The 27,705-nt window shown below is 39.6% G+C and overlaps 1 protein-coding gene across 1 annotated transcript in view; it reads right to left on the bottom strand.

Annotated features, from left to right (window-relative positions):
• The window catches only part of LOC144220614 (serine/threonine-protein kinase Nek11-like), a gene marked incomplete at its 3' end in the record, with an annotated part of 113,954 nt that overhangs the window by 54,818 nt on the left and 31,431 nt on the right, over window positions 1-27,705 (bottom strand). Inside the window, exon 3 of the mRNA XM_077750918.1 lies at window positions 18,509-18,674. Within this exon, the coding sequence (XP_077607044.1) occupies window positions 18,509-18,674 (166 nt within the window). The remainder of the gene's footprint in view (window positions 1-18,508; window positions 18,675-27,705) is intronic.

Raw genomic sequence — 27,705 nt, 5'->3', positions numbered from 1 at the left:
AGCCTGTGCAGTCCACAAGACAGAATGCCAAAAAATTAATCAGAGAGTTGGGCCTCATCCTCCTCAAGTTACTGCCTCTACAGTTTTCATTTTGCACATTTGTCTGTAAGAAACACTATTTGCTTTGTATGTACTTTGTTCTTTAATACTCTGTCAATTATTTTCTTAGGATTTAAATTAGGTAATCAAGTTCCTCACAGATTAAGATTAAAAATTATGCTTCTATACCACAACAAAACAAATATATTTTTTGTGAAGCAGACAGATTTTAACTCAGCAATATGAAAAGCGTTTATGACTTCCTTTCTCTAAGCCATCTTCCAAGTAAAAATCAAATGTTTTTGATGTCTTACCTCAGTTTAAGAAGTTCTTATTACAGTATCTTGTAGGTGCATTGTTTTCTCAACTTTGTCTTTGAGAAATATTTAATGATGACTTTTACTGTTAAATCTTTAGTGAAGAGTATTGACCTTTACTTAAACCAATATTAATGTTGTCCCAAGTCTATATTGCTCACAGAAAATGTTTCATTCAGCAATATTACCCCTTGAAAGTTGCAAACAAAGCCTTGATGTTAACTTCTGAAGTTTTGAAAATCTGTAACCCAAAATGTACCATTTGCTGGTTTAATGGCCTCTCCTCCCTACCTCCCAGCCCAATTAGCCAACATCAGACTGACTTTGAAATGCCAAGATCTTAAAGAAATGAAGAACAACTCAAATACAGTGTCTAAATATCATCTTTGATTCTATTAAAAAGTTTTAAATCCTAAAAGCATTTAATTAAAAAAAATTAATCTGTGTGTTTTTAAATCCTCAACAGAAGCACTTACAACCAGTTTAAAAGGCTGAAGTAGAACATTCTCAGAAGTCTGAATACAACAAAATGGCAGTGTTCAGAGCATATAGAAAGGACAAAATAATTTCGGGATTCTAGGGTTGAAAGGAGCTTGAAAAACTGTTCTGCCCTACTTCACAGTAAAATAAAAAAGTTGCTCCTTATTAATTCACTTGGTTGACATCTTAAATGCTGCTCTGTAACACTCTACATCAACTTTCAATTGGCTTCTAATACATCCTTCCAGGGGACTTCAAATTTCAGCAGGCATCAGAATCATCCATGTCTGGAGAAGACAAAAGAATCTCTATTTTTAAACAAGCATCCTACGTGACTCTGGGCCAGGTGGTCCATAGACCACATTTTAACAAATGTTGCTAGATAATAACACAAACGGGCCATACGCTTATTTTACCTATCAGTGGCAACATTTGGTCTAATAGTTTGAAAAAGTCCATAGGAAATTTTTTGTACTTGGGACAGGGTTGAATAAGAATCATTTTATAATGACATATTTTTAAAAGAAAGCCAATAAGTGGAGGTGGAGGGGGTGTGAAGGAGATCATCTGTCGTTATGCTGTAGAACCCGAAGACATTGCCCTGGCATTTTGGAAGTGCACTGCAGTGGAGTACAAAAAAGTGGGGCAAATGGTAGGCCACATCATGTTCTTAAAAGAAAATAGGAAAACTCTGTTTCTAAACAGGTACTATATAATGCCATGTAGTATCATGATGTTCATGTCTGATAATATAAATGAGAATTCCTGGGTCGCTAATTTCTTTTTCCAAATTCTTTTAAAATAAGTGTTCTTCCTGGTGATGGAAATGTATGTGAATAAAAATAAAATGGCAGAACTTATTTTTACCTTAAGAAGTGACATGGAATACTTTCTTCTATAAATCACAGGTTGTTTTTAAAATAAGCTGTTTGAAAACTACAGGCCAATAACCTTGATGAATACAGATCCAAAAATCCTCAACAAGATACTTGCAAACTGATTTCAAAAGCACATAAAAAGACTTATCCACCAAGATCAAGTGGGATTCATTCCTGGGTTACAGGGCTGGTTCAATATTCACAAATCAACCAATGTGATACATCACATCAACAAAAGAAAAGATAAAAACCATATGATCCTGTTGACAGATGCAGACAAAGCATTTGACAAAATACAGCATCGTTTCTTAATAAAAATCCTCAAGAAAGTGGAGATAGAAGGAACTTACTTAAACATCATAAAAGCCATTTATGAGAAGCCCACAGCTAATATCATCCTCAACAGGGAAAAACTGAGAGCTTTCCCCCTGAGATCAGGAACACGACAGGGACGTCCACTCTCACCACTGTTGTGTAACATAGTGCTGGAAGTCCTAGCATCAGCAATCAGGCAACAAAAGGAAATAAAAGGCATCAGAATTGGCAAAGAAAAAGTCAAACTCTCACGTTTCGCAGACGACATGATACTCTATATAGAAAACCTGACAGACTCCACCATAAGCCTACTAGAGCTGATCCATGAATTTAGCAAAGTTGCAGGGTACAAAATCAACGTACAGAAATGGGTTGCATTTTTATACACCAACAATGAAGCAACAGAGAGAAATCAAGAACCTGATCCCATTCACTATTGCACNCAGGAAATGATCAAAACCCTAGAGGAGAAAGCAGGAAACAACCTGCTTGACCTCAACTGCAGCAATTTCTTACTTGACACATCCCCAAAGGCAAGGGAATCAAGACAAAAATTAACTATTGGGACCTCAAGATAAAAAGCTTCTGCACGTCAAGGGAAACAATCAATAAAACTCATAGGCAACCGACGAAATGGGAAAAGATAGTTGCATNCAACATGGATGGAACTTGAGCGTGTTATGCTGAGTGAAATAAGTCAGGCAGAGACGGACAGATACCATGTTTGCAAATATAGGAGGATTAGAAGGAACTTAGCAGACGACCATGGGGAAGAAGGGGGAAAATAGTGGGGGAGAGGGAGGAAGGCAAACTATGAGAGACTCTTGAATGCTGAGAACAAACTCAGGACTGATGGAGTGGGGGGCAGGGTGAAGGGGGGTGATGGGCATGGAGGAGGGCACTTGGGATGAGCACTTGGTGTTATATGGAAATCAACTTGACAATAAACTATTAGAAATAAATAAATAAATAAAGCTGTTTGAAGTGGATTATTCTATGTTTGAATACTTATATTTATATAAAGTCATATGTCAGTTAAAGCCACACCCCAAATGCTGTGTATTCTAATGGGTTTATGAATTGCCTTATATTAGTGTATTAGTACACATCTTTTAATAAAACTAATTTTGCTTTTCAAATTTTACCTTAATAATTTAAAGTACAAATCTGTGGCCGTACTTTTTGTTTTTTGAATTTGTATTTTAAGTATGTTCCACACCCAACATGGAGCTGGAACCCATGACCCTGAGACAGAGTCGTGTGCTCCACTGACTGAACCAGCCAGGCACCCCTCAGTGGCCTTACTTTTTATTTTAAAGGATTTTATTTTATTTATTTTTTATTTTTTAATAGTTTATTGTCAAGTTGGTTTCAATATAGCACCCAGTGCTCATCCCCACAAGTGCCCAACCCCCATCAGCCCTCAGGTCTTACTTTTTAACTTTGTTGTTAAAAGGCTAAGACATGTCATGACTTAAACAAAGAAAGTAAATAAAACAAATCAAATTAACTTTAGTACTCAAAAACCATGAGTAGATCCGTTCAGGTATATAAAATCAGACACTTGGAGGCTCTCGGGGCTCAGTCAGTTAAGCATCCCCAACTTCAGCTCAGGTCATGATCTCCCGGTTCGTGAGTTCGAGCCCTGCATTGGGCTCTGTGCTGATAGCTCAGAGCCTGGAGTCTGCTTCAGATTCTGTGTCTCCCTCTCTCTGCCCCTCCTCCTCTCTCTCTCTCTTTCAAATATACATAAACATTTAAAAAAAATTTTAAAACTCAGACACTCAAATGATTTACAGTCCTCCCCAACTGAATAAAGTCTAGACCCATAGCACTGGCACAGAGCAAATTCAGGAAGGCCTACCTACTCCAGGATGGAGCTGCCCAGAAAAAACAGAGGGGCCTGATAGGATACACCTTTCTAAAGATAATGTTTAGTTCTTTCACTAAGCAGCAGTCCCAGGAAAGCAGGCCACTGAAGACAGCTCTGATGTGTGGCTACCCGGAGCTCATACTGGGAGCTCATACTGGGAAAGATGGTGCTATAGCCTAAGTGTTTGCATCTCCCCAAAATACCTGCGCAGAAATCCTACCCCGCCTCAGTGTGGTAGTATTAGGGGATGGGATCTTTGGGATACGGTTAGATCATAAGGGTGGAGTCCTCATGAATAAAATCAGTGTCTTTATAAAAGAGACCCCAGAAAACTCCCTCATCTCTCTCTCTCTCTCTCTCTCTTTCCCTCTCTCTCTGAGAGAGAGAGAGGGAAAGAGAGAGAACATGCACACACACACACACACACAAAGTTGGGGGGGGGGCAGAGGGAGAGGAAGAGAGAGAATCTTAAGCATGCTCCACACCCAGCATGGAATCTGATGCGAGGCTCCATCTCACAATCATGACCTGACTGAAATCAAGAGTTGGACACTTAACTGACTGAGCCACCCAGATATCCCTCCCTCACCTCTTCTATCATGTGAGGACATAACAAGAAGATGACCATTTATGAAATAAGAATCCAGCCTTCACCAGACACTGAATCTGCTGGAATCATGATCTCAGACTTGAGCCTTCACAACCATGAGAAATAAATTTCTGGTGTTTATAAGTCACCCAGTCTACAGTATATTGTTATAGCAAGCTGAATGGACTAAGACAGATGGTCACAAATCAATGTTACAATAATCAATACCCTAGGAGTCTCCCTCAACCACAATAAAACAATCTGGATGTTAGTGGCCCCAGACAGAGCTTCAGGACAAGAAATAGTGGCTTTAAAAGGACAGAAAAAAGATTTTTCTTTAATTTCAGACCCAACACACTTCCAGTATGAAGTTCTAAGGACTCTGAGAGCTAGCAAGCCTGAAGGCTACATGTCATCACCAAATTCACTACAGGCACTTACTAGAAGTTCAAGATTGTAAAACTCAGCCTACTTACTTGGTTTATTTAGTTTTACATAAATAAGAAACAGAAAAGAAAATTTCAAATTTTCTTTTGTACAGTACAAGCAGATCCTTGGCAAGTACTTGCTTGAAAGTTGCTAACAGACTCATTAGTGTTTAAGAATTTACATGTTTCCTCCCTCTGGCATGAATCATGCTTAAGGCTACAAGTCAAACTCAGAGTTAAAAATGAGCCTGCCTTCCAAAAAACAACTGGAAATGGGATAGGGGAGCAGCAATGAAATAATGAATGATTATAATAACAATTTCCATTACTGGCAGTCTACTTGGTGCAAGGTTCTGAGAGCCATTTTTTCAACATTCATTATTTCAAATCCCTAAAAACACCTAACAAAAGAGGTGTTGCTACACTATCTTAAATGCAGGAAAAGGATCACAGAAATTAAATAACTTCCTCAAGGAAACAGACCAAGGTCTGTACAGAAGTCAGTGTGACGACAAAATCCACACTTTCCACTATTTCAAGCCCTACCTAGTCTCCCATTGAGAGACATAAAACACTGAATAACATCATTATCACATTAAAATATGTATATATGTACAAACTGATATACGTGTGTTTTTGTGTTTATGCATAAAAATGGAGATAAAGATACTGAATGTAAGTGAGAAAAAGCCAAGCAAAGGAAATGCATGCATACATATACATGTGAACTGTGAGATGATTACCACACTCAAGTTAACTGACACATCCAATACTTCACACAGGTGTGTATATATGTATATATATATATAGGTGGTGGTGTACTTGAGATCTACTCTCTTGGCAAATTTCAGGCATACAGTACAGTATTGTAAACTATGTTCCCGTGCCCAGAACTATATTCTAGATTCCCACATCTTGTTCATCTTATAACTGGAAGTTTTCATTTTTTATAATTTTACATAGGTTTGATTAGTGCAGCTATGTAGAAATTTGTGTTTAGGGCCACAATCTGAAACATGTTTGGTTAACACTGTTGGTATGAGCAATAAAACAATCAGTGTCTTCTAATTCATGCCCATGTACAGGTAGATAATTACATGCTTGGGGAGGTAGGAACCATGGACTATTTGGTTGACTTCATTAAATATTACAGAAGGAATTAGAGCAATCCAAGTAAAAACAAAAAAAGGGGGGGGGAATTTTCCCAATACCCCTGGTCCTGGTTCTGCCCTAGATGAAATTCAACATTTTAGCCATGTGACTGCCAGAAAATCACTCCACCTCTCTGGGGTCCAGTTTCCTCATCTATAAAATAGAATTAATACGTAAGAATCTACTTCTCCTTGAAAAAGGATAAGGGCATATTAAGAAGACACAGAGCCAACCTGAAGGAGACCCAACACCTAAAGTTGGAACAGTTTGAACAACAAAATAAAAATGACAGTATTGGGTTATAACCCATAGAATAAAATAAATATTCGTGAGTTAATGCTGATATAAACAAATGACTGAATACATAAATGGAAAAGGGACAGTAGAACAGCCCTTCCTCATAAGAAAATCCCAATTAGTAAATGTAGAAAGAATGAGGGAAATACATAATCACCATTAGGAAAACACCACAGTTTAAAGTGCTCCAGGCAACCTTTACTGAAAGATGCTAAAATCAGTGGGTAAAAGTTTGAGGAAAAACAGGATATTAGCATAGTCTCAAAATATTTTTCCCAAGATACTTACCCATTTCAAAAAAAGGAAATAGTAACTCTATAGTGGAGAAATCCAGCAGACACAGCTTCAATCAATCAAAGTTACCATCACCAGTAATAAGATGTACTAGCATCATGTTCCCTCTTAATATGATGTTCTGAGAAGGACATCACTTCACTTGTGTGGTAGTCTTGCTCAGAAAATAGAACCTCAATCTAATCACAAGGAAACATCAGACAAATCCAAACTGAGAGGCCTTCTACAAAATAAGTTACCAGTACTCATCAAAAGTATCAAGGTCATAAAAAACAAGGCTGGAAAAGGGAACTGTCACCGATGAGAAAGGAATAAGGAGATGCAACAATTATATGCAATGCCGGATCCTAGACTGGGCCCTGGAACAGACAAAGTCACTAGGAATAAAACTCGTAAAATATTAATATCCTGGTTCTGATATTTATACGATGGGTATATAAGTTGTTAACATTAGGAAATGCAAACACATTATATTTAAAAGTGAGGTATTATATTTTTAAATCATGGCTCATGCTTTTCTACCTCTGAGCTTTTTATCACATTTTCCCCTGTAACTAAAATGTCCTTGTCCCATCTCCCTTGACCAAATCCTTCCCATACTTCAAGTTCAAATATAATGCCAGCTCCTCCATGGTTCCCACAGTCCATTTCTCTCTACTCTTAACTCAACCAGGACTTTAACCACCTCCTTCCCTCGACATTTACCATATCTCGCTTCTATTTTTGCTATTGATAGAAATGATTCATTTATTCTACCAGACGGGTACATTAAGGAAATATTATATTATCTCTGTTGTCCCACACTCTCTATAATTGTATCTGACACAGAGTTGGGGCTCAATAATGGCTTTTGGAAAGACCCTCAACTACCATTGCCTTTGTGAACTTCAAACTGTTGAGGAACCAATAAGTAATCTAGAATTACAATTTATTCAGCTACAGTGAGAACTATAGCTGCCTAGACAACAGGAGCTCATGTCAATTAGCCAGATTTTTTCCGGCTAGAAGAGGCATATGTGGAGAGCTGAATTATAATCAAAAGTTGCACACAGAGGAAGAAGAACAGGCCAGGTAATTATGATAGCACCTAGCCAAGTGGCCTGAGCAGAAAACCTAACCCACCACCAGACCCAGGCTTCCTTGATCTTCCAGCCTGGGCCTCATCTTGGCTCAGTGTTCCATACACACTGACAAAGTTTTCCTTTTTGGCTCCATTTTTCTGTTTCCACCTAACAATTCTCCTTTTTATGCAGCTCTCAGCCCTGGCTACATTGGAATCACTGGAGAGCATTCAAAATTTCCAACATTCAGATAAAAATCCAGATCAATTCAATAAGACTTTCTGGATATGGACCTCAGGTTTTGTGATTTTTGAGATCTCCTTGTGATTCTAATGTACAGCCAACGCTGAGCACTACTGTTATACTAAGACAGTTTGTTTAGTTATGTTAATATCACTAAGCAGAAAATAGAGGTGCCTGGGTGGCTCAGTTGGTTAAGCGTCTGACTTAAGCTCAGGTCGTGATTTCATGGTTCGTGGGTTCAAGCCCCGCATCGGGCTCTGTGCGGACAGCTCAGAGCCTGGAGCCTGCTTCGGATTCTGTGTCTTCCTCTCTCTCTGCCCTTCCCCCGCTCGTACTCTGTCTCTTCCCCTCTCTCAAAAATAAATAAATGTTAAAATAAATAAATAAATAAAAACATATTACTAAGTACAAAATAGACAAGTCCAACCTTTCCTGCTTTCGGTGGATAGTCATTGGTCTCTCTCTACTGAAGATATGTGGGTTATACTCACCCATACTCTACTGCAACTCCTAAGTTAATGCCCAGGTTTCTGGGGAGGCCTTGTCCTCACCCAGGTGGGTAGGTAGTATCTCACAGCCCTCTAGTGCAGTACATTGTTAGGTGTGCCAGCAAAATAAGGTAGGACAAAATGCTTTTGACATACGTAACAAGTAGAAGGATCCAATATTTTCTCTTTTATCATTAGTCTTTGGCAGAAATGGGGTGGGAGGCAGCTGCAAGCAGTTGCCTGATGAAGAATTCATCAGAAAAAAAATTTCTGAGTGCTAATTTCTTTGTGGCTCACTACATGAGTCCCTGATATGATACAAAAATGAATCAGAAAAAGATCAATCCCACACATCTAATGTCTGAGATGGTTCATACTACGCATAATGTGCTGAGTGCCAGGAGACATACAACGCCATGCAATGGGGGTGGGGAGGGATTTCCAGCCAGGAGATTATGGGAGTCTTTGTAAAGGAGGTGCCACTTTTGCTGGCCTGGGAGGATGAGTAGGATTTGAAGATGTGTGGCTATGAGAAAGGACACTCTGAAAGGGAATGGCCCGCGCACAGATGAAGAGGTGTGAAACTGTGCAGGACGGACAGGAAACACCAAGTAGTGGGTTTAACACTGGGTGGTGGGGGGTGAGAGTGGGGGAGAAGAGAAGAGATCAATATTTGAAACACTCTTCCATTTTGGCGGTTTTGGAACTATTCCCCATCAAAGATCTGGTTAGATCTTGACAAGAAGTTGTGAGAGTTCAGTTGTTTGCTTTTGATGCTCTTAATCAGATGTGATGTGCCCAAAGGGTTGAGTGGTAGATACAGCAGTCTCACAAATGCATATATATATTTGGATCCTGCAAGGTCCCAAATTAAATTACAAAAGCACAAACTTGGAGATAAAAAGATAAACTATTTCAATGGTGACAGCATTTTATTATGAGGTGAAGTTTGGCCGTCTGCTATTTCCGGCATTATTTTACCTCAATAAAGAGAGGATAATGCCAGAGTTGTGCGAGTTAAGAGCAAATTTGAGTCTGATAATGAGAAATATCTCTGTTAACAACAAGAACCAGCGACCCGCAAACGTCACTCCTTAGGAGTAAGAGAAGTGACAGTCTGACAGCTCAGCAGCACAGAGCCCAGGAAGCCCCGCAGTGGTTCCCCTGCTTGCCTGTGGCCGTCACCATGGCAACGCCCCTCCCAGGAGAGTAGCTTGATCCCTGGAAACCACCAGCATTTAAAAATTAACACAGATGATCCTGGACTGGATCGTGCGTGAGACAAAAAACCTACAGAAATGTCCTTTCCAAAGACGTAATTGGGACAAATGGGCTAAATTTGAAGATGGATTGCGGATGGGTGATTCTCAAACTTAGATGTGCTTTAGCCTTGCCTGGTGGGCTTGTGAAAACATGGATTTCCGGACCACACCTCCAGATTTTCTGGGTCAGCATGGGTGGGGTGAAGTGACAAAGTGAAAGTGATGGTGCTGGCCTGGGATCACATTTGGACAACAACTGGATTACGTACTAATGTTGTATCAATATTAATTTTCTGATTTTGATCACTGTACCAGGGTTATATAAGACACTGTCCTTGACCTTAGAAAATATAGTAGTATTTAGAACAAAGATGCATTGTGTCTGCAACTCCCTCTCAAATGGTTCAGGAAAGATAGATAGATAGATAGATAGATAGATAGATAGATAGATAGATAGATGATAGATAGGTGAATAAATAGAATGATAAAGTAATTGGCAAATCTGGACAAACAGTATATGGGAGTTCATGTGTTATTCTTATAACTTCTCTGGTAGCTTAGAGTTACATTAAAATTAAAAAAAATTGTTAAATAAGGAAGGGAAAGAAAATTATTGCTTATCACGACCTGTCCAATATGGTAGGCAGTGGTTATTTAAATTTAAATATATTAAAATTAAACAGGAGGAGGAGGCAAGATGGCGGAGAAGTAGGGAGCTCCTTACATTTCACTCACCCCCATCTCTCAAACGGAGAAGGCCTGAAGCCATTGGAACCCTTACAGAATCCAGGAGTTTGGGAGGAAAAGGAGACAGAGTCTGCTGAGAAAACAACCTTATAGGTGTGTGAGTGCAAACTGGGGAAGATAAAAATGGCCGGGAGTGGATACATGGAGGGAGAGGTGGGAGCCCCCTTTGCGGGAGACGCGGTGAGTCGAGGGGAAAAGAAAGAGCGGCTGAAACTGCTCAAGGAACTGTCCCTGTCCCTGGAGAAGAGAAAAACCTCAGCTCAGGACACAGAGGGATCTGATTTCCAGCTGTCCAGCTGAACTTGAGCGGGACGCACTGGTCCCAGGTGACGCCAGGAGAAACCGCTCCTCCGCTCGCCAGCTTGACCTAGAGGGAAAGCGCGATGCCTGAAGCTGCTCCACCGCTCTCTGCTTCTGCTCGATTCCCACCAGGGAGGCGGGAGGCTTGAAACTGCTCAGAGGGACTCAGCCTGCGGGTGTTTATTTCGAGTGGTATCAGTGGGGTGCTCGGACTAAGATCTGGAAACGAGGTGGGCCTTGGGAAATATAGCATGGCCCACCTCAGCTAGGCCTGCCGGCACAGGGAGATCAGACCCAAAAGAGTGAGTTGCAATGCTTGGTTCAAGAGGGAACTGGGGCGCCTCCATTTTTCTCCCTACAACTACCAAGGTGGGACCTCAAGGAGCAGCCTCAGCAGCAGTGGAGGCTCAGACCCGCCTACACCAAACCACGCCCATCCCCACTGGAGAGCTGCCTTTTTTTTTTTTTAACCAGAGCCCAGGACAAGACCAACATGGATGCACTACCATGATTAATTCTAGATCAATTCTTTCTATCCAGATATATTTTCTCTTGTCTCATTCGTATCCCTCCCCTCTGCTGGACTGGGCACTCTGGTCCCTGGTTTGCTTAAACAGTCACATTTAATCCATTCTAGATGTATATTCTACACCTCCACCACTACCTTTCTATCTCTCTCTCTTTGGAGTAATCAGACAATATAATTTCTCTGAGTAACATTATCTCTGTTTCTATCTCCTCGCCTCTCACCATATTCTCCTCTTTCTCTCTCTGAATGAAGCCTCTTAGTCTCTCTCCCTGGTCATTTCTCTTCCAATTTGGCTTCCTCCCCACCCTATCATTTCTCTCTTTCTATATGCTCTTCCATCAGCACTATATATATCCGGCTCTCTATTTGTAGCTGGGAATTCTGGTTTTATACTTTTAGACTGTCCTTTGTCTTTTGAGTTTTTTCTTTTTTCTTTTCCTTTCTTATTTTTTATTTTTATTTTTATTATTAGTTTTTCCTCCGTCCTCTTTTTTTCCCTTCTTTTTTCTTCTATTTCTCTTTCAGTTTGCATGCTTGTTGGATTTGTCTGTGTGCTTATGTGCCTTTGTTCCCTGTGTGTTTTTCTGTCTGTTTTGTTTTCCAGGCTACCTCAAGAAACAAGCCAAAGCACACATGGTGGAGAGTCCCAAATACCACTACAAGTAGGGAAATAAAATAACCAAACTCTCAACAAGAGAGACCAAGACATGCCACTCAAAGAACACTTCCTGAATGGACAGGCCCTGGACACTCAAAGAGCCTTCTTTAATACAACAGTACTCGCAGGTGCAGAGTACATAACAAGCTTTTAAAACTGACAAGAGACAGAAAGCTAGCCAAAATGATGAAATGGAAGAATTCTCCTCTAAAGAAATTCCAGGAAGAAATGACAGCTAAAGAACTGCTCAATACAGATATGAGCAACACAACTGAACAAGAATTTAGAACAATTGTCATAAAATTAATTGTTGGGCTTGAAAAAGCAAGGAAGACATCAGAGAAACTATTACTACAGAGACTATGGAGCTTAAAAATAGTCGTGATGAATTAAAAAATGCTATAAATGAGATGCATAATAACATGGAGGCATCCAATGCACAGATTGAAGAGGCAAAGAGGAGAATCGGTGACTTAGAAGACATAATTAAAGAAAAGAAGAAGCCGAGAAAAAGAGAGAAACTGATCCAGGAACATGAAAGGAGAGTTCGAGGGCTGAGTGATACAAACGGAAGAATATCTGTAACATAGGAACTCCAGAAGAGGAAGAAAGAGGGAAATGCGCTGAAGGAGTACTTGAACAAATTATAGCAGAGAACTTCCCCGATCTGGGGAAGGAAACAGATGTTAAAATCCAACAGGCACAGAGAACTCCCCTTAGACGTAACTTGAATCAATCTTCTGCACGACATATCATAGTGAAACTGGCAAAATACAAGGACAATGAGAGAATTCTGAAAGCAGCTAGGGATAAAAGGGCCCTAATATACAAAGGGAAACCTATCAGAGTGATTACAGACCTATCTACTGAAACTTGGCAGGCCAGAAAGGAATGGCAGGAGATCTTCAATGTGATGAACAGAAAAAATATGCAGCCAAGAATCCTCTATCCAGCAAGCCTGTCATTCAGAATAGAATGAAATATAAAAGACTTCCCAAATAAACAAAAATTGAAAGAATTCATCACCACTAAACCAGCCCTACAAGAAATCCTGAGGGGGACTCTATGAGGGAAATGTTGCAAGGAATGCAAGGTACCAGAGACACCACCACAAGCATGAATCCTACAAAGAACACAATGACTCCAAACTCATATTTTTCAACAATAACACTGAATGTAAATGGACTAAATGCTCCAATCAAGACACAGGGTAGCAGAATAGATTTTTTTAAAAAATCCATATATATGCTGTCTACAAGAAACTCATTTTAGACCTGAGGACACCTTCAGGTTTAAAGTAAGGGGATGGAAAAATATCTATCATGCTACTGGAAGTCAAAAGAAAGTTGGAATAGCTATACTTATATCAGACAAACTGGACTTTAAAGTAAAGACAGTAATAAGGGATTAAGAAGGGCATTATATAATAATTACAGGGTCTATCCATCAGGAAAAGCTAACAATCATAAATGTCTACACACCAAATATGGGAGCACTTAAATACAANCAATTAGAGAAGTTAAAAAATATATGGAAACAAATGAAAATACAACAACCCAAACTCTATGGGGTGTGGCAAAGGCAGTCCTGAGAGAAAAGTATATTGCACTTCAGGCCTATTTCAAGAAATTAGAAAAAACACGAGTACAAAATCTAACAGCTCACCTAAAGGAACTAGAAGGAGAGCAACAAGAGTACCTCTAACCCAGTAGGAGAAGAGAAATAATAAAAATCAGGGCAGAAATAAACAATACAGAATCCAAAAAAACAGTTGAACAGATCAATGAAACCAAGAGTTGGTTTTTTGAAAAAATAAGCAAAATCAACAAACCAGGCTTCTCAAAAAGAAAAGACAGAGGACCTAAATAGACAAAATCATGAATGAAAATGGACTTATTACAACCAACCACTCAGAAATACAAGCAATTATCAGGGAATATTATGAAAAATTATATGCCAACAAACTGGACAATTTAGAAGAAATGGAAAAATTCCTAAACACACACTCACTACCAAAAGTCACAAAGGAAGAGATAGAAAATCTGAACAGACTCATAACTGGTGAAGAAATTGAATCAGTTACCAAAAATCTCCCAACAAACAAGAGCCCTGGGCCAGATGGCTTCCCTGGGGAATTCTACCAGACATTTAAAACAGAATTTATACCCATTCTTCTCAAGCTATTCCAAAACATAGAAATCGAAGGAAAACTTTCAGACTCATTCTACGAAGCCCACATCACTTTGATTCCCAAGCCAGACAGAAACCCAGCAAAAAAAGAGAACTACAGGCCAATATCCTTGATGAATACAGATGCAAAAATCCTCAACAAGATATGTGCAAATCAAACTCAACAGCACATAAAAAGAATTATCCACCATGATCAAGTGGGATTCATTCCTGGGTTACAGCTCTGGTTCAATATTTACAAATCAATCCATGTGATACATCACATTAACAAAAGAAAAGATAAAAACCATATGACCCTGTCGATACATGCAGAACAAGCATTTGACAAAATACAGCATCCCTTCTTAAAGAAGACCCTTGAGAAAGTCGGGATAGAAAGAACTTAACTTAAACATCATAAAAGCCATCCATGAGAAGCTCTCAGCTAACATCATTCTCAATGGAGAAAAACTGAGAGCTTTCCCCCTGAGATCAGGAACACGACAGGGATGTCCACTCTCACCAATGTTGTATAACATAGTGCTGGAAGTCCTAGCATCAGCAATCAGGCAACAAAAGGAAATAAAAGGCTACAGGATTGGCAAAAAAGCAGCCAAACTTTCACTTTTCGCAGATGACATGATACTCTACATAGAAAACCTGATGGATTCCACCAGAAGTCTACTAGGACTTATCTATGAATTCAGCAAAGTTGCAGGGTATAAAAGCAACATACAGAAATTGGTTGCATTTTTATACACCAATAATGAAGCAACAGAAAGAGAAATCAAGAAACTGATCCCATTCACAATTGCACACACACACACAGACAAAAACATAAAATACCTAGGAATAAACCTAACCAAAGATATAAAAGATCTATATGATAAAAACTTTAGAAAACTTATGAAGGAAATTGAAGAAGACACAAAGAAATGGAAAAACATTCCATGCTCATGGATTGGAAGAATTAATATAGTTGCAATGTCATTTACTACCCAAAGCAATCTACACATTCAACGCAATCCCAATCAAAATTGCACCAGTATTCTTCTCAAAACTAGAACAAACTATCCTCAAATTTGTATGGAACCACAAAAGACCCCACATGGCCAAAGTAATATTGAGGAAGAAAACTGAAACAGAAGGCATCACAATCCCAGACCTTAGCCTCTACTACAAAGCTGTCATCATCAAGACAGTATGGTATTGGCACAAAAACAGACACATAGACCAATGGAATAGAATAGAGAACTCAGAGTTGGACTCAAAAATGGATGGCCAAGTAATCTTTGACAAAGCGGGAAAGAGTATCCAATCAAAAAAAGACAGCCTCTTTAACAGAGAACAGGACAGCAACATGCAGAAGAATGAAACAAGATTATTTTCTCACACCATACACAAAAATAAACTCAAAATGGATAAAGGACCTGATCGTGAGACAGGAAACCATTAAAAGCCTAGAGGAGAAGGCAGGAAACAACCTGCTTGACCTCAACCACAGCAATTTCTTACTTGATACCTCCCCAAAGGCAAGGGAATCAAGAGCAAAAATGAACTATTGGGACCTCATCAAGATGAAAAGCTTCTGCACAGCAAAGGAAACAATCCACAAAACTAATAGGCAACTGACAGAACGGGAAAAGATAGTTGCAAATGACATATCAGATAAAGAGACAGTATCCAAAATCTATAAGGAACTCACCAAACTCCACACCTGAGAAACAAACAACCCAGTGAAGAAATAGGCAGAAGATATGAACAGACACTTCTCCAAAGAGGACATCCAGATGGCCAACAGACACATGAAAGATGCTCAGCATCCCTCCTCATCAGGGAAATAGAAATCAAAACCACACTGAGATACCACCTCACGCCAGTCAGAGTGGCTAAAATGAGCAAATCAGAGGACTCTAGATGCTGGTGAGGATGTGGAGAAACGGGCACCCTCCTACACTGTTGGTGGGAATGCAAACTGGTGCGGCCCCTCTGGAAAACAGTGTGGAGGCTCCTCAAAAAATTAACAATAGAACTCCCCTATGATCTAGCAATAGTACTGCTAGGAATTTACCCAAGGGATACAGGAGTGCTGATATAGAGGGGCATAAGTACCCCAATGTTCATAGCAGCACTCAACAACAGCCAAAACATGGAAAGAGCCTAAGTGTCCATCAATGGACAAATGGATCAAGAAGATGTGGTTCATGTATACAATGGAATACTACATGGCAATGAGAAAGAATGAAATCTGGTCATGTATAGCAACATGGATGGAACTTGAGGGTGTTATGCTGAGCAAAATAAGTCAGGCAGAGACGGACAGATACCATATGTTTGCATGTATAGGTGGATTAGGAGGAACTTAACGGAGGACCATGGGGGAGAAGAAGGGGAAAAAAATAGTTGGGGAGAGGGAGGGAGGCAAACCATGAGAGACTCTTGAATGCTGAGGACAAACTGAGGTCTGATGGGGCTGTGGGGGAGGGGAAGGGGGGTGATGGGCATGGAGTAGTTCACTTGTTGGGATGAGCACTGGGTGTTATATGGAAACCAACCTGACAATAAACTATTCAAGAAAAATAAAATTAAATTAAACAAAATTTAACATCTGGTTCCTCAATCACACTAGCCACCCTTTGTCAAGTGCTGAAAAGTCATGTGTGACTACTGACTACTGCATTGGACAGCACAAATATAGAACATTTACATTATCACAGGAAGTTCTATTGCACAATAATAACTACAGTGAAAAATATTGTTAAGACCAGGAAGGAATCTTTGGAAAATCCAGTGTGCTAAAAGCAGCAGCAGAGGTAGCAGTAACAATCATAAGCAGTAGGAGTTAGTTGTTTCCCAAATAAAACAGTTGGTTAACTGAAGGGTAAAGGAGGAAAATGATTTAACTATAGCAGATTGATCATATTGTAGCTGCATACGGTAATATCTGCAGTTTGCTCGGATCAATGACATACATACCTGAGTAGCTGTGTACTGTCACTGCCCTGCACAACTATCATTTGCTTTTCCTCACAGTCCACTGATGAAGAAGTGGACATCCAAACTCCCTGGTTCCCTCCCCGCCCCTTCTTGTCCCTTACTTTCCTCCAAGCAGACAATGGATGAGGAAACACCTGGCAAAGCTGAGCCAAGGAGGCTGACCTGCAGGTTACAGCTGACACTTGGAATATCTCAAACGTGCAGGTATTTTAGTTGGGTTTTTGACTTCATATTGGTTAATATGCCAGTGATGTGGAAAGCAGATAAGGTTGGCTTTTGTTGCTATCCCTATTCCTTCCAAGCTTCATCTCCTCTTGCTTTTCTTTTCTGCTTCTCAAACACACAGCACCCTCTGGTTGTCCAAAGTTTCTGACCCAAACAGACCTGCCGTGCATTCTAAAGATCATCTTCTTTCTCCCCAGCATCTTTTCATTCAGGCCCCAGCAACATCCCAGTGATGAACTGCCTAAATTCACTCTAAGTATAAATAGCACCAAATTCTCCCAAAGTGCATTTGCCTAAGACTACCTCCCAGAATGTTCTGGGAGATACTTTTTGAGCAAGGTTATCTTTACATATTCTCTGCCTGACTCCACCCTTTTAATTCCCCTCTACCTAGCCCGTCAGCAACAAACATACAGATTCATATTAGAAACACACCTTGGTACTTTCTCCCTCTGCTACCTTTCCAAGCAGCTTCATAGTCAGTTGGGGCTCATAAAATGCACAGCTATTACTTGCAGAGAATATGCAGTGGCAGGGAAAACTGCAAATATCTGAAGCCATTAATCACAAATTTATAAATATGAAGGAATATTTCCATGAGAAAAATGAGTCATATTTCCGTTTCCAAATTTCCATTGAGAAAAATGAGGAATAAGCCTAGAACTGAAAACTCAAGAGATGGACCTCTGCTCCATGTGAGACTCCATTATGGCATTGAAATGGTCTGTCCAATGGACCACTGTAAAAGGTTTGGGTGACTCTCTCTGAAATACATCCCCAAGAAGCATTCTTCTGCAGCAAATACTCCTTCATTAGAAGTGAGTTTGTCAGTTACCTAGAGATTATCATTCTCTGCTGCAAGATGCGATATCCCAGGTCTTTATAGTCCAGCTTGTGGGGTTCTTTTCTTTCCAGTTTTTATTCAAAATTCCACTTAGTTAGCATCACAGTGTAATATTAGTTTCAGGTATACAATATAGTGATTCAACGCTTCCATAAAACATCAGGTGCTCATCACAACATCCTTAATTCCCATCACCTATTTAACCCATTCCCCTACCCAACAGCTTGTGAACTTATACCTGAACTCATGAGAAGTCCCTTTACAGAGCGCTATTTACTGTGAAACAGGTTTTTACTGAGAATTCCAAAAAAGGAGAGTCTCACCTCGCAGTACTCTGTGATAATGCAGAAATTATCTTGCTCCACAAAGCTTGCGTGGAACTTGACAATAGCTGGGTGGTCCAGCTTGGAAAGGAGCTGGGCCTCCAAACTGGCCTGCACAGTCTCATTTGGATTGAGTTCTCCAACAGAGATTTCCTTCAGTACCTTTCTACAGCCAAAAACAAAACAAAACAAAAAACACAAACAAACAAAATTTAATACATTTAGATTGAAAAGAGTAATAGATATGAACAAGTGGTTTGGGGCCACCTAGTTAACGCCCAGGCTGTGACCCAATCACAGGTCTGGTATTGTCTGTTATGACACCGTGTCTCCTACTGGTCCCCGGGGCCTGCTTGCCTAGCCTGATCACTGACACACCTGTGGCGCTACAGTTGTGGTCAAACTGGGCAGAGACTGACTAACCTTAACCAACTTGCTGAGGCGGCTCTTCCTTGGTCTCTGTATGTCTTGGTTTCCCTTTGTCTTTCACATGGTATCTCTGCTTCCATCTGTCTCTGTATGTTTTCACTCTAACCTTATCTGTTTTCCTCTGATTTTCTATTTCTCTCTATTCCTAGCTTGGTATTTATCTCTGTTTCTTTGTCTCTCTTTGTCTCTGTCTCGCTTTTTCTCTCACATATATATACATCTCACTCTGTCTTTCTTTGCCAATGTCTTTCTCTGCCTCTTACACATACACACATGCTTCTATCTCAGCTCTAAACTTTTCCAAATCCATCAACTTAATATCAATAGGGCTGTTATCTATTTACTTTCTTTTTCAAACTATTCTTGGCATAGCATACTCTATTGCTCTCAGTATTTAGGAGAAAAAAAACCCTAAAAACATTGATAGAAGTATTTAGGGTCTCAAGCATGTATAAATGGAACAAGAGCTCATTAAATCTCCAAATTATTCATTTTAAACTGTGATAATTCAATGAGGAGTGGACCAAAACACTATCTCTTCCCATCTAAGAAAAAAATAGTCTGATGAACAAACCAATTACAGTACGGAGTGTAAACTAGATTGCCAGGGAAAAGCACTTTAGGGCACCAATTACATGTGAGACAGATTCTGCTGATTATAAGTAAACATTAGCTATTCATTAAGAAGTTTTGCAGAACCCAAGCTAGAAAACATTTTGCAAAGATATTCTTTAAGAGTTACAGCCTATGCATATTAATGGAAATGTATTTATAGTAGGAATAGTCTTCATTAAAGTCCCTTCAACCATCTCATATATTAAGCAGAGCTCCCCAGCCCTTTTTTTCTTTTTTTAAATAGTTTATTGTCAAGTTGGTTTCCATGTAACACCCAGTGCTCATCCCCACAAGTTCCCCAGCCCTTTCTAACAGATGCTGATAGCAGCCTTTCCCACTGGTAGTGGGTGTGCCCAGCAGGCGCCCAGCAGGTGTTCTCTGGCACACCCATTAACTCCTGCCCTTCCAGCTAAGATGTGTGCTTACCCGAGTCATTGTGTTTATTCCCAAACTTGTTGACAGCAATTGTGCTTATTGCTGTAAATTTGTGACTTAAATATGACAAACTGATGAAGGATGAGTATGAGTGTTATCTTTGTGAGGAAAACTAAGTCGAATGCTTACCAAAAAACTTGACAGTGACAAGTAACAAAAAAGAATTACAGTTGAAAAAGCAGTTGACAAGAGAGGGCTAAATAGTTGGCTTAAAATTGTAAAAAATCAAGTATTCTGAATTATTCTGAATTCATGCTGCTAAACTGCATTCCATTCTCAAGAAGGTAAACCTGGAAAACTTAACATACTATGGATGTAGTTTATGCGACAAAGATGAAGGACCTCTAATCAGAAAACATTAGATATTGTCTGTGCATCAAAAAATTGGAGAAAATGTGCAATGATATGTTTTACATTGATATAAACATTTTCATTATGTCATTTCATTTAAAAATTGTTTCCTCTGTTTACCCAAGTACCAGCCCCAATCACAATGGATAGGAGAGCTCCTATCATTCTTAAAAATGTGACTATATTATAAATTTTTCATTGATTCAAATAAGACACCCCCCTGGTTGTTTCACTGTGGAAGATGTTTCTTCAGGCAATACCAGAGACAAAGCCTGTGTCTTCACTCAGACGCAGGGCCTAGAAGTTTTGACATTGCAGTCAACACTGTATTGTGTAGTTTTTGCCCCTTCCATTCCTCAGTGGCGAATATTTCATAAAAATTCCAGGTTAGACAATCTGTCCTAAAAGCTGAGACACCATGTAGGAAAACTTAGAAAGTGTCCTTATCTCACTGATCCATATTGAGTGTTGGATGACATTTAGCATTTTTCTTGACCAATAAAGCTGTTGTTAAGTTTCCATTCTCCAAAATCTCACAAGGAGAACCGTCTGTTTCAAGATGGCCATTATTTGGAAATCAATTTTCCTAAAACTTGAGTCATTTATAACACTTTCTTCATCTTAAATGTTTTCCATGGTCTTCCCATTGTGAACCCCTAAAATACAACCCCAGTAGGCACTGGCTGCATTAGAAAGAAGGGCCCCGCACAAGGGGCCTCACAGGCTCTGCCCTGCCACTTACAGGGGTCTTTAATGAGGACTGCAATTTAGAAAGTTGGAGCATTTGGTTCCCTTCCCCTAATGGAGCTGTCCCATTGATGTTGTTAGGTAAGGAACACCTTCTCAGGCCCCTACTTGGTAATGAAGTGGGTTCTAGAGAAAAGCTTGCATACTATTTTCTATAAGAAGACTGTTCCATCAAGGATTTGGTTAAAAATGACCTTGTGTTGTTAAGAGTGGCATCCAGACTGTAAGTAGGGTAAAGGGAGCTTCAAACGCCATCCTGCAGCTATGTTTTTCTGTAACTTGTGAATATTACCAAGCAGCCGGCAGAGCTCGATGACATCTTCATAGTGCCTTTGCAGTAATTTGCTGTGCCCAACTAACAGATAGTTGTAAAAGCCACAGTGGGTAAGCATGAAAATATAAAGCCTTATACAAACTTGCAATAATCTCTTGGTGTGAAGGAACAAATGCTATAAAAAGCTTAAATATACTTATTTTTCCTCATAAACATCAACTATTGTGCAATAGAGCTTGAGATTTTACATATAGTTACCCAAGTCCCGTCTGGCAGCCGGATGATAAAGCACAAGATCTCATTTGCCCACAGCTTAGCAGACGAAGGTAGGGCTATTAAGACAGGTGATATCTAATATAATCATCTCTAGCTGACGCAGAGACATTCTACCTTCCTGACCTAAAATCATGTCACTGATCCAACAGAGGAAACTCTCATTACATATCACGAAATATGAGATCAATATCAGCCAAAGACAGCATAGAAAGTTACCAAATCAAGGACAGCCTGTCACATGCTCGATGACTCTCAGCCTGTCACCCACTCCTAAATAACATGACAGATATTTATTTTATCAGAACTTCAACTGTCTGGGAGAAACTTTATGACAGCATCAAAAAAAAAAAAAAAAAAAAAAAAAACCACAAAAAAAACCTCACAATATAACAAAACGCAACAAAAAACCCTACACACGCAAGCATCCCTGCAGACCCACTCAACTTGCAAAGTTTCTGTTCTTTTCCTCAACTGGCATGCTTCTTTCTTTCTAGAATCAGTAGCAAACTGACAAACTTTGGAGAGTGACTTTGGAAATCTGGGATAACCATAGCCAATTCCATTCCCTGAAAATCCACCCACTCATCATATAAATGGGGCAGATTTTATTTTTGAGATGTTAACCAAAGGTTGTTTTTTTTACCAAAGATCCTCTCATTCTTTCACATGTTCCCCATCAAATCAGCAGCATATGCTGCCTCAGGAAAAAGAGGACATCTCACAAACCACAGAGGATCAGTCAGATCCCTGGCTTTTGATTTCCCAAAGGAGAGACCAAGGCTAGAGCAAAGATCTGAAGGAATACCTGGCCAGCGGGTGAGTGTCTCCCCGCCTCCAGGTGAGAAAGAGACCCTCTGGACCAGATGAAGGGAAGGCAAGAAAGTTGGGTGTAGCTGAGCCCTTGAAAACAGTTCATGTCCCCTATGCCGAGTCCAGAGAAGATGGTAGGAACAGAACTCCAAGGTGGGTAGGAAAGCCTGAGAGCAGAACTGTGCTCTTTCCAAAGCAGGGCATAGAAAATAGCAGCACCCTCTCATTGTGTGGTGTCCAGCTAGGGGTAGGAGTGAAAAAACAGATCTTCAAGGGGCAAGGAAGCTGATGAGCCCAAGGATCTTAGCATCCCAGGATATTCACTTTTGCATATGCAAACTACTTTGTACTTTGTGGAATTACCTTTTCTCTAGCTGGATCCCAAGGAGCAAAAGAAATGAATTTATCATTCTTTACTATTTGCCCTGTATAGATCGTTACCCAGTAAAGGAATGCCTGTATTTGCATTATTTGAATACTTTATGAAAGTTAATAAGCATGTGTGTTTTTTTATAAAGAAAACTACTTACAGAAACTACAAAAACTAGATACAAATTTCGATAGCTGTATACCATTCTTTAGATACACACACACACCCAGAGTATACATTATGGAATGTGGAATGAAGTACTTTTGAAAAGACTTGTAAAACTAGCAGGCTCACAAACCACTCTTTTCTTCCTTCATCCTCACCCACCTATCTATCCTCAGTTTTTATCCAAATATATTTTATATAACAAGATTTTAAACATAAAGTGAGGAACCATCCCATTAAACCATGTTCTGCTCTAGAGGATTCTTTTAGTTTGGGGTCCTCAGGAAGCAAACCTTGAGACACAAGACTTGTGTACACGTAGTCTTGAAGCAGTGAGAGGCAGTGGGAAAGTGAGACAAAGAGGGGAGGGAAGCTGATCAAGAGTATTACCAAGCTGGTCACCATGGCAGCAACTGGCGCTTAATTCGGCACTTAATTCTGCGAAGGAGCCCTTGGAAGCCAGTATAGAATTGGTGCCTCTGAGTCCCCTGACTGAGGTGCAAGGACCAAGTCCCTTCATTCTCTGGTTAAGGCTGCTCCCTGGGAGTATAAACGCCCCCATTCTCTCACTGTGCCAGAGCACACGGGACCATACTGGCCAGAGAGAGGCCTGTACCAGCAGCTGAAGGCTGGACCCATGACAGGAAACACTAATTGCCCAGGAATACAGGTAGGGCACCAACACTGTCTTCCTTTATAGGAAATAATGAAACTGAAAACCACTTATAACCTACAGATGAATTCCACATCCTAGGCTTTTCAAGACTGATTTAGTTTACAAATACATTAGCAGTGTATAGGAGTACTGCATACAGATAACAAGCAAAGAATAAATAATTAACAATACCTAATAATATAGAGAATAAACAAAGAACAAATAAATAACAGTAGATTCATTTCAGACATTTTAGTTTGGCAAATCAGCTCTCCTGGCTCCTGTCTAGATGATATTATCATTTGTGGTGACAATTTCCATGCAGTGTTTCCAGGCTGGTACCATAACATTATACAAGTTGCCATTTATTTTTAAGGAACCAAAGAGAGTATACAGAAATTTCAGGAGTAGGAGGTTAGAAGACAAATATGGACCAAATAAAAAAATTTCTAATAACTATGTGAATTCAATGACTTTTCCCATCTGTATAAATTTTAAAAAATAGAAGTGGCTTCAGCACATGTTTCAAGGCTGGAAACAGCACTGGTGCTCACTGGAAGTGCTCTGCAGGGACTCTCTGGTGTCAGTGCAGGAACAGAACGGGCGCACACCTGGTGGCTCAGTCAGTTTAGCATCTGACTCTTGATCTTGGCTCCAGTCATGATCTCACCATTCATGAACTTGAGCCCCACCTTGGGCTCTGTGCTGACAGCACACAACCTGCTTGGGATTCTCTCTTTCTCTCTCTCTCTCTCTCTCTTGCTCTGTTTCTCTCTCAATCTCATTCTCTCTCTCTCTCTCTCTCAAAATAAATAAAGAAATAAACTTAAAAAAATGAATAGAACTGGCTTCAGGATGTGCCCTATCCAGCTCTGTTCCAGAAGACTCCTAGGAGGTCATATGGAGAAGATATAATGTGTCTAACTGCTCTGTTGTGCAAAGCCCTTCTCCCAGGGGCTTTTTCATTCTCTTGAGCAAAGAGCCTTAGGCTAAGCCACGAAATCCATGAGTGAGTATTAATTAATCAGATAGCTACAAAAGCCAGCCTTTAAAAAAAAAAAAAAAAAAGGTGGATTCCCTTCATGGTGAATCCACAGCTTTCTGGAGCTTCTTTCTACAGATTCTAAAAGTTCTCCTTACAACCTAGGATGTATTAGAATACTCTAATTCCCCCCTCAAACCAGTTATGTCTCTTCTCCCTTTCCTTCTCCCCTGTACCTCAACACAAGTGGTCAAGCCATTCTATTTTTCTTATTTATACAGATGAGCCAAATCACTGAATATTATATCTTGATTATTTTAAGAGACACTGATGACTGTCTACCCATCTCCCCACACCTCCACCATCGTATGTTCTAAAGAAGAGGACCCTCTCCCGAGCCCCTGGCACGAATCATAATTCACTTAAGTCTATCATGTAATCCTATTCCCCTTATCAGTGATTAGTTTAGGTGTGATGCAATTTTGGCCTAGGAGATGTGCAAAGTCTCCTGGGATTTTCTTGGAAAGATGTTCCTGGGTGGTAAAAAGAGAAGCGCGGGAGGAAACTCTCCTTTAATATACCTCTGTGTGTCATCATCTTCATGTGACTCCTTGAACTTTGACAGCCAGCTGGGGTTATGAAGGAAGCCACCCCAAGATGACAGGCTGAATGACAGAAAACAGTAGGCACCAAGGTCCTTCATGATATTGTGAGCTGCTCACTTCATCAACCCTGGAACTTCCCTCTCTTTCTAGAGTTCTTGTTATCGAGATAAGTCTTTCCTATTACTTAAGCTGTTTTGGTAGCTAAAGACACTCTAATACTAATGCTTTGCTACAATAAGGAAGAGGAGACTTTTTAAGGAAGAAATGAGAAGCAGAGATAGAGAGCTAGGTGAACACTCATTTGTACTTGGAAAGCACTAAGTCTCCTAATTTAAACTGGAAAAGGTATTACAGCCCTTTTCTACTTAAACATTAGTATGAATCTTCAAAAAATTGTAACAAAGTGAACTACAAGGAACTCTACAAAAATGGATCTATAACAAGAAAAAATATTCTAATAAATGATTAGAAATTATTTGTCATTAGTAAATCTGGAAACTAAGACAGCATGGTAATTGCTTAAATAATTTGAAAACAATTTTTGTCATTAATTCAAAATTTTCATATGTCAAAATTTTTAGCAGTTATCAAAAAGTATAAGGATTCAAAATGATTAAAATGTCACCACTGTCCCCTTTCTCCCCTTGGATGTAGATAAGGGAGCTATGACCACAAACAGGAGATTTGAAATGAATGGTAGGAAGGAAAGAGTGAAGTAAAGGGCATGGACAATTTAGCAAAAAAATAGAAAACATATAAATCAGTGAAGTGAAAAAGACCAAGAGAAAAGAATTCCTAAATTTTCTAGTCTCTCCCTTCTTTTCTTTTCCCCCCACATGAAGAAAACACACTTTAATAGATAGTAATAAGTATGTTTTTTTTCTACAATTCTCTGGAGATAGGCGAGAAAAAATTACTGATATAAGGAATTACTTTGTTTTACATGGTCTGAAGCCTCCAACTTAAGAAAATTAAGAATGAAGTCATTAGGTGTTAGAAGTGCAAGGATGATCATTATGGTTTTTAGAAGGTAAAACAAAGTTCCAAGAACTATAGATGACATTTATTCATATTGAGGCATTTATGAGACACTTTCATCTGATGGTCTTTCTTGACCCCTCCAGGGCTAAGTTAGGGCACCTCTCTTCTATGCTCTCATCGCATCCTGTGACATCTAGTCTCAGAGGAGCTCCCTTACTGGACTGCAGGCACCCTAAAGGCCATGGTCATACTTTAGTCACTACAGAATTCCCAGCACCTGGCAGTATCTTAACATGTCTAAAGGAGACCAAGCTTGAACACTTCTCATCCTTCAAAATTCAGTTTGCTCTTTACCTCTACCATCGAAAGTATAACTTTGATAATTATGTATTTTCATATCTATCTATTCATCTCCACTCCCACACTGAGAAAAATTAGATTTCATTCATTTCTGTGTCCCCCAGTGTCTAGCACAATTCTTGGCACATAGTGGATGCTCCGTAAATGTTTGAGTAATGAATGATTAAAATCAGCAACACACCAAGCACTGTTGCTAAGGTAGTAGGATCACAACTCCTATTCATGATTTTGTCCTTTATGGAAACGTATCAGTTTGTATACTGGGCATCAATCAGAAAGTGGAAGTTTATAAAAATTTGCTTCCTAGAATACTTAACTGAAAAAGCCCTTATCTGGAAGTGGACTTACCTATGGGAGCTGATAACATTGGCATTGACAGTGAAAACTGGCAACCTGGAAAATGTTTTCGTGCAGATGTTTCACATTATCTCAGAGATGGTAGCACCCACTACAATGACCTGGCCCAAGGGAAAAAAAAGCTATCCAGTTTTCCATATCCTGTCCCTTATTCAACTTCTTTCCCAATTTTTGAAATGGATTTTCTGTATTTATGGAATTTTAAAGCTAGACAAGATCTTCCCAGAGCAGACCAATCAACTCACCTCAACATATAAGTCTTAGAAGTTAAGTATTTATCCAAGATCATATAGCACGTTACAGCAGGCCCACCATTTACCTCTTAAAGGAAAAAAAGACTACCAATTCAAAGAACCAACTTTTGGTCCAGATTTAACAGTTTCCCCTCTCTTGCTTTAGCGTGAAGATCTTCAGTACCTAATAACTATGGCAGTAAAAAACTTTTTCATTTTTCAAACCATGTTTCAAAGAACAAATCTCCTGCTACCTACTCTATTCTTTTCCTCCTTAACACTAGAGGGAAGGGGAAAAATAAAGACAAAAAGCTTCTTCTTTATAGTGATTGGAGTAATGGTCTTGCTCTTGATGAGGCACTAGTAAGGGTGTATCTGCTTTTTATTTAGTATCATATGAGTGTTATAGACAATCTTACCAATAGTTGGGAGTCTTTGCCACTTGCAAAGCCCCAGGTTTGGACTGAGATGGGGTAAGGCCATAGAGAAGAAGAAGAAAATGTTTTTTTAACTTACCTTTTCTAGAAAGGTAGTGAAATCTACCTTTTTGAG

The sequence above is a fragment of the Crocuta crocuta genome, unplaced genomic scaffold, assembly GCF_008692635.1.
Source record: "Crocuta crocuta isolate KB4526 unplaced genomic scaffold, BGI_CrCroc_1.0 scaffold279, whole genome shotgun sequence".
In the NCBI taxonomy this organism is placed as follows: domain Eukaryota; kingdom Metazoa; phylum Chordata; class Mammalia; order Carnivora; family Hyaenidae; genus Crocuta; species Crocuta crocuta.
The sequence above is the reverse complement of the archived record's forward strand: the minus strand, read 5'-3'. Positions and strand labels throughout refer to the sequence as shown.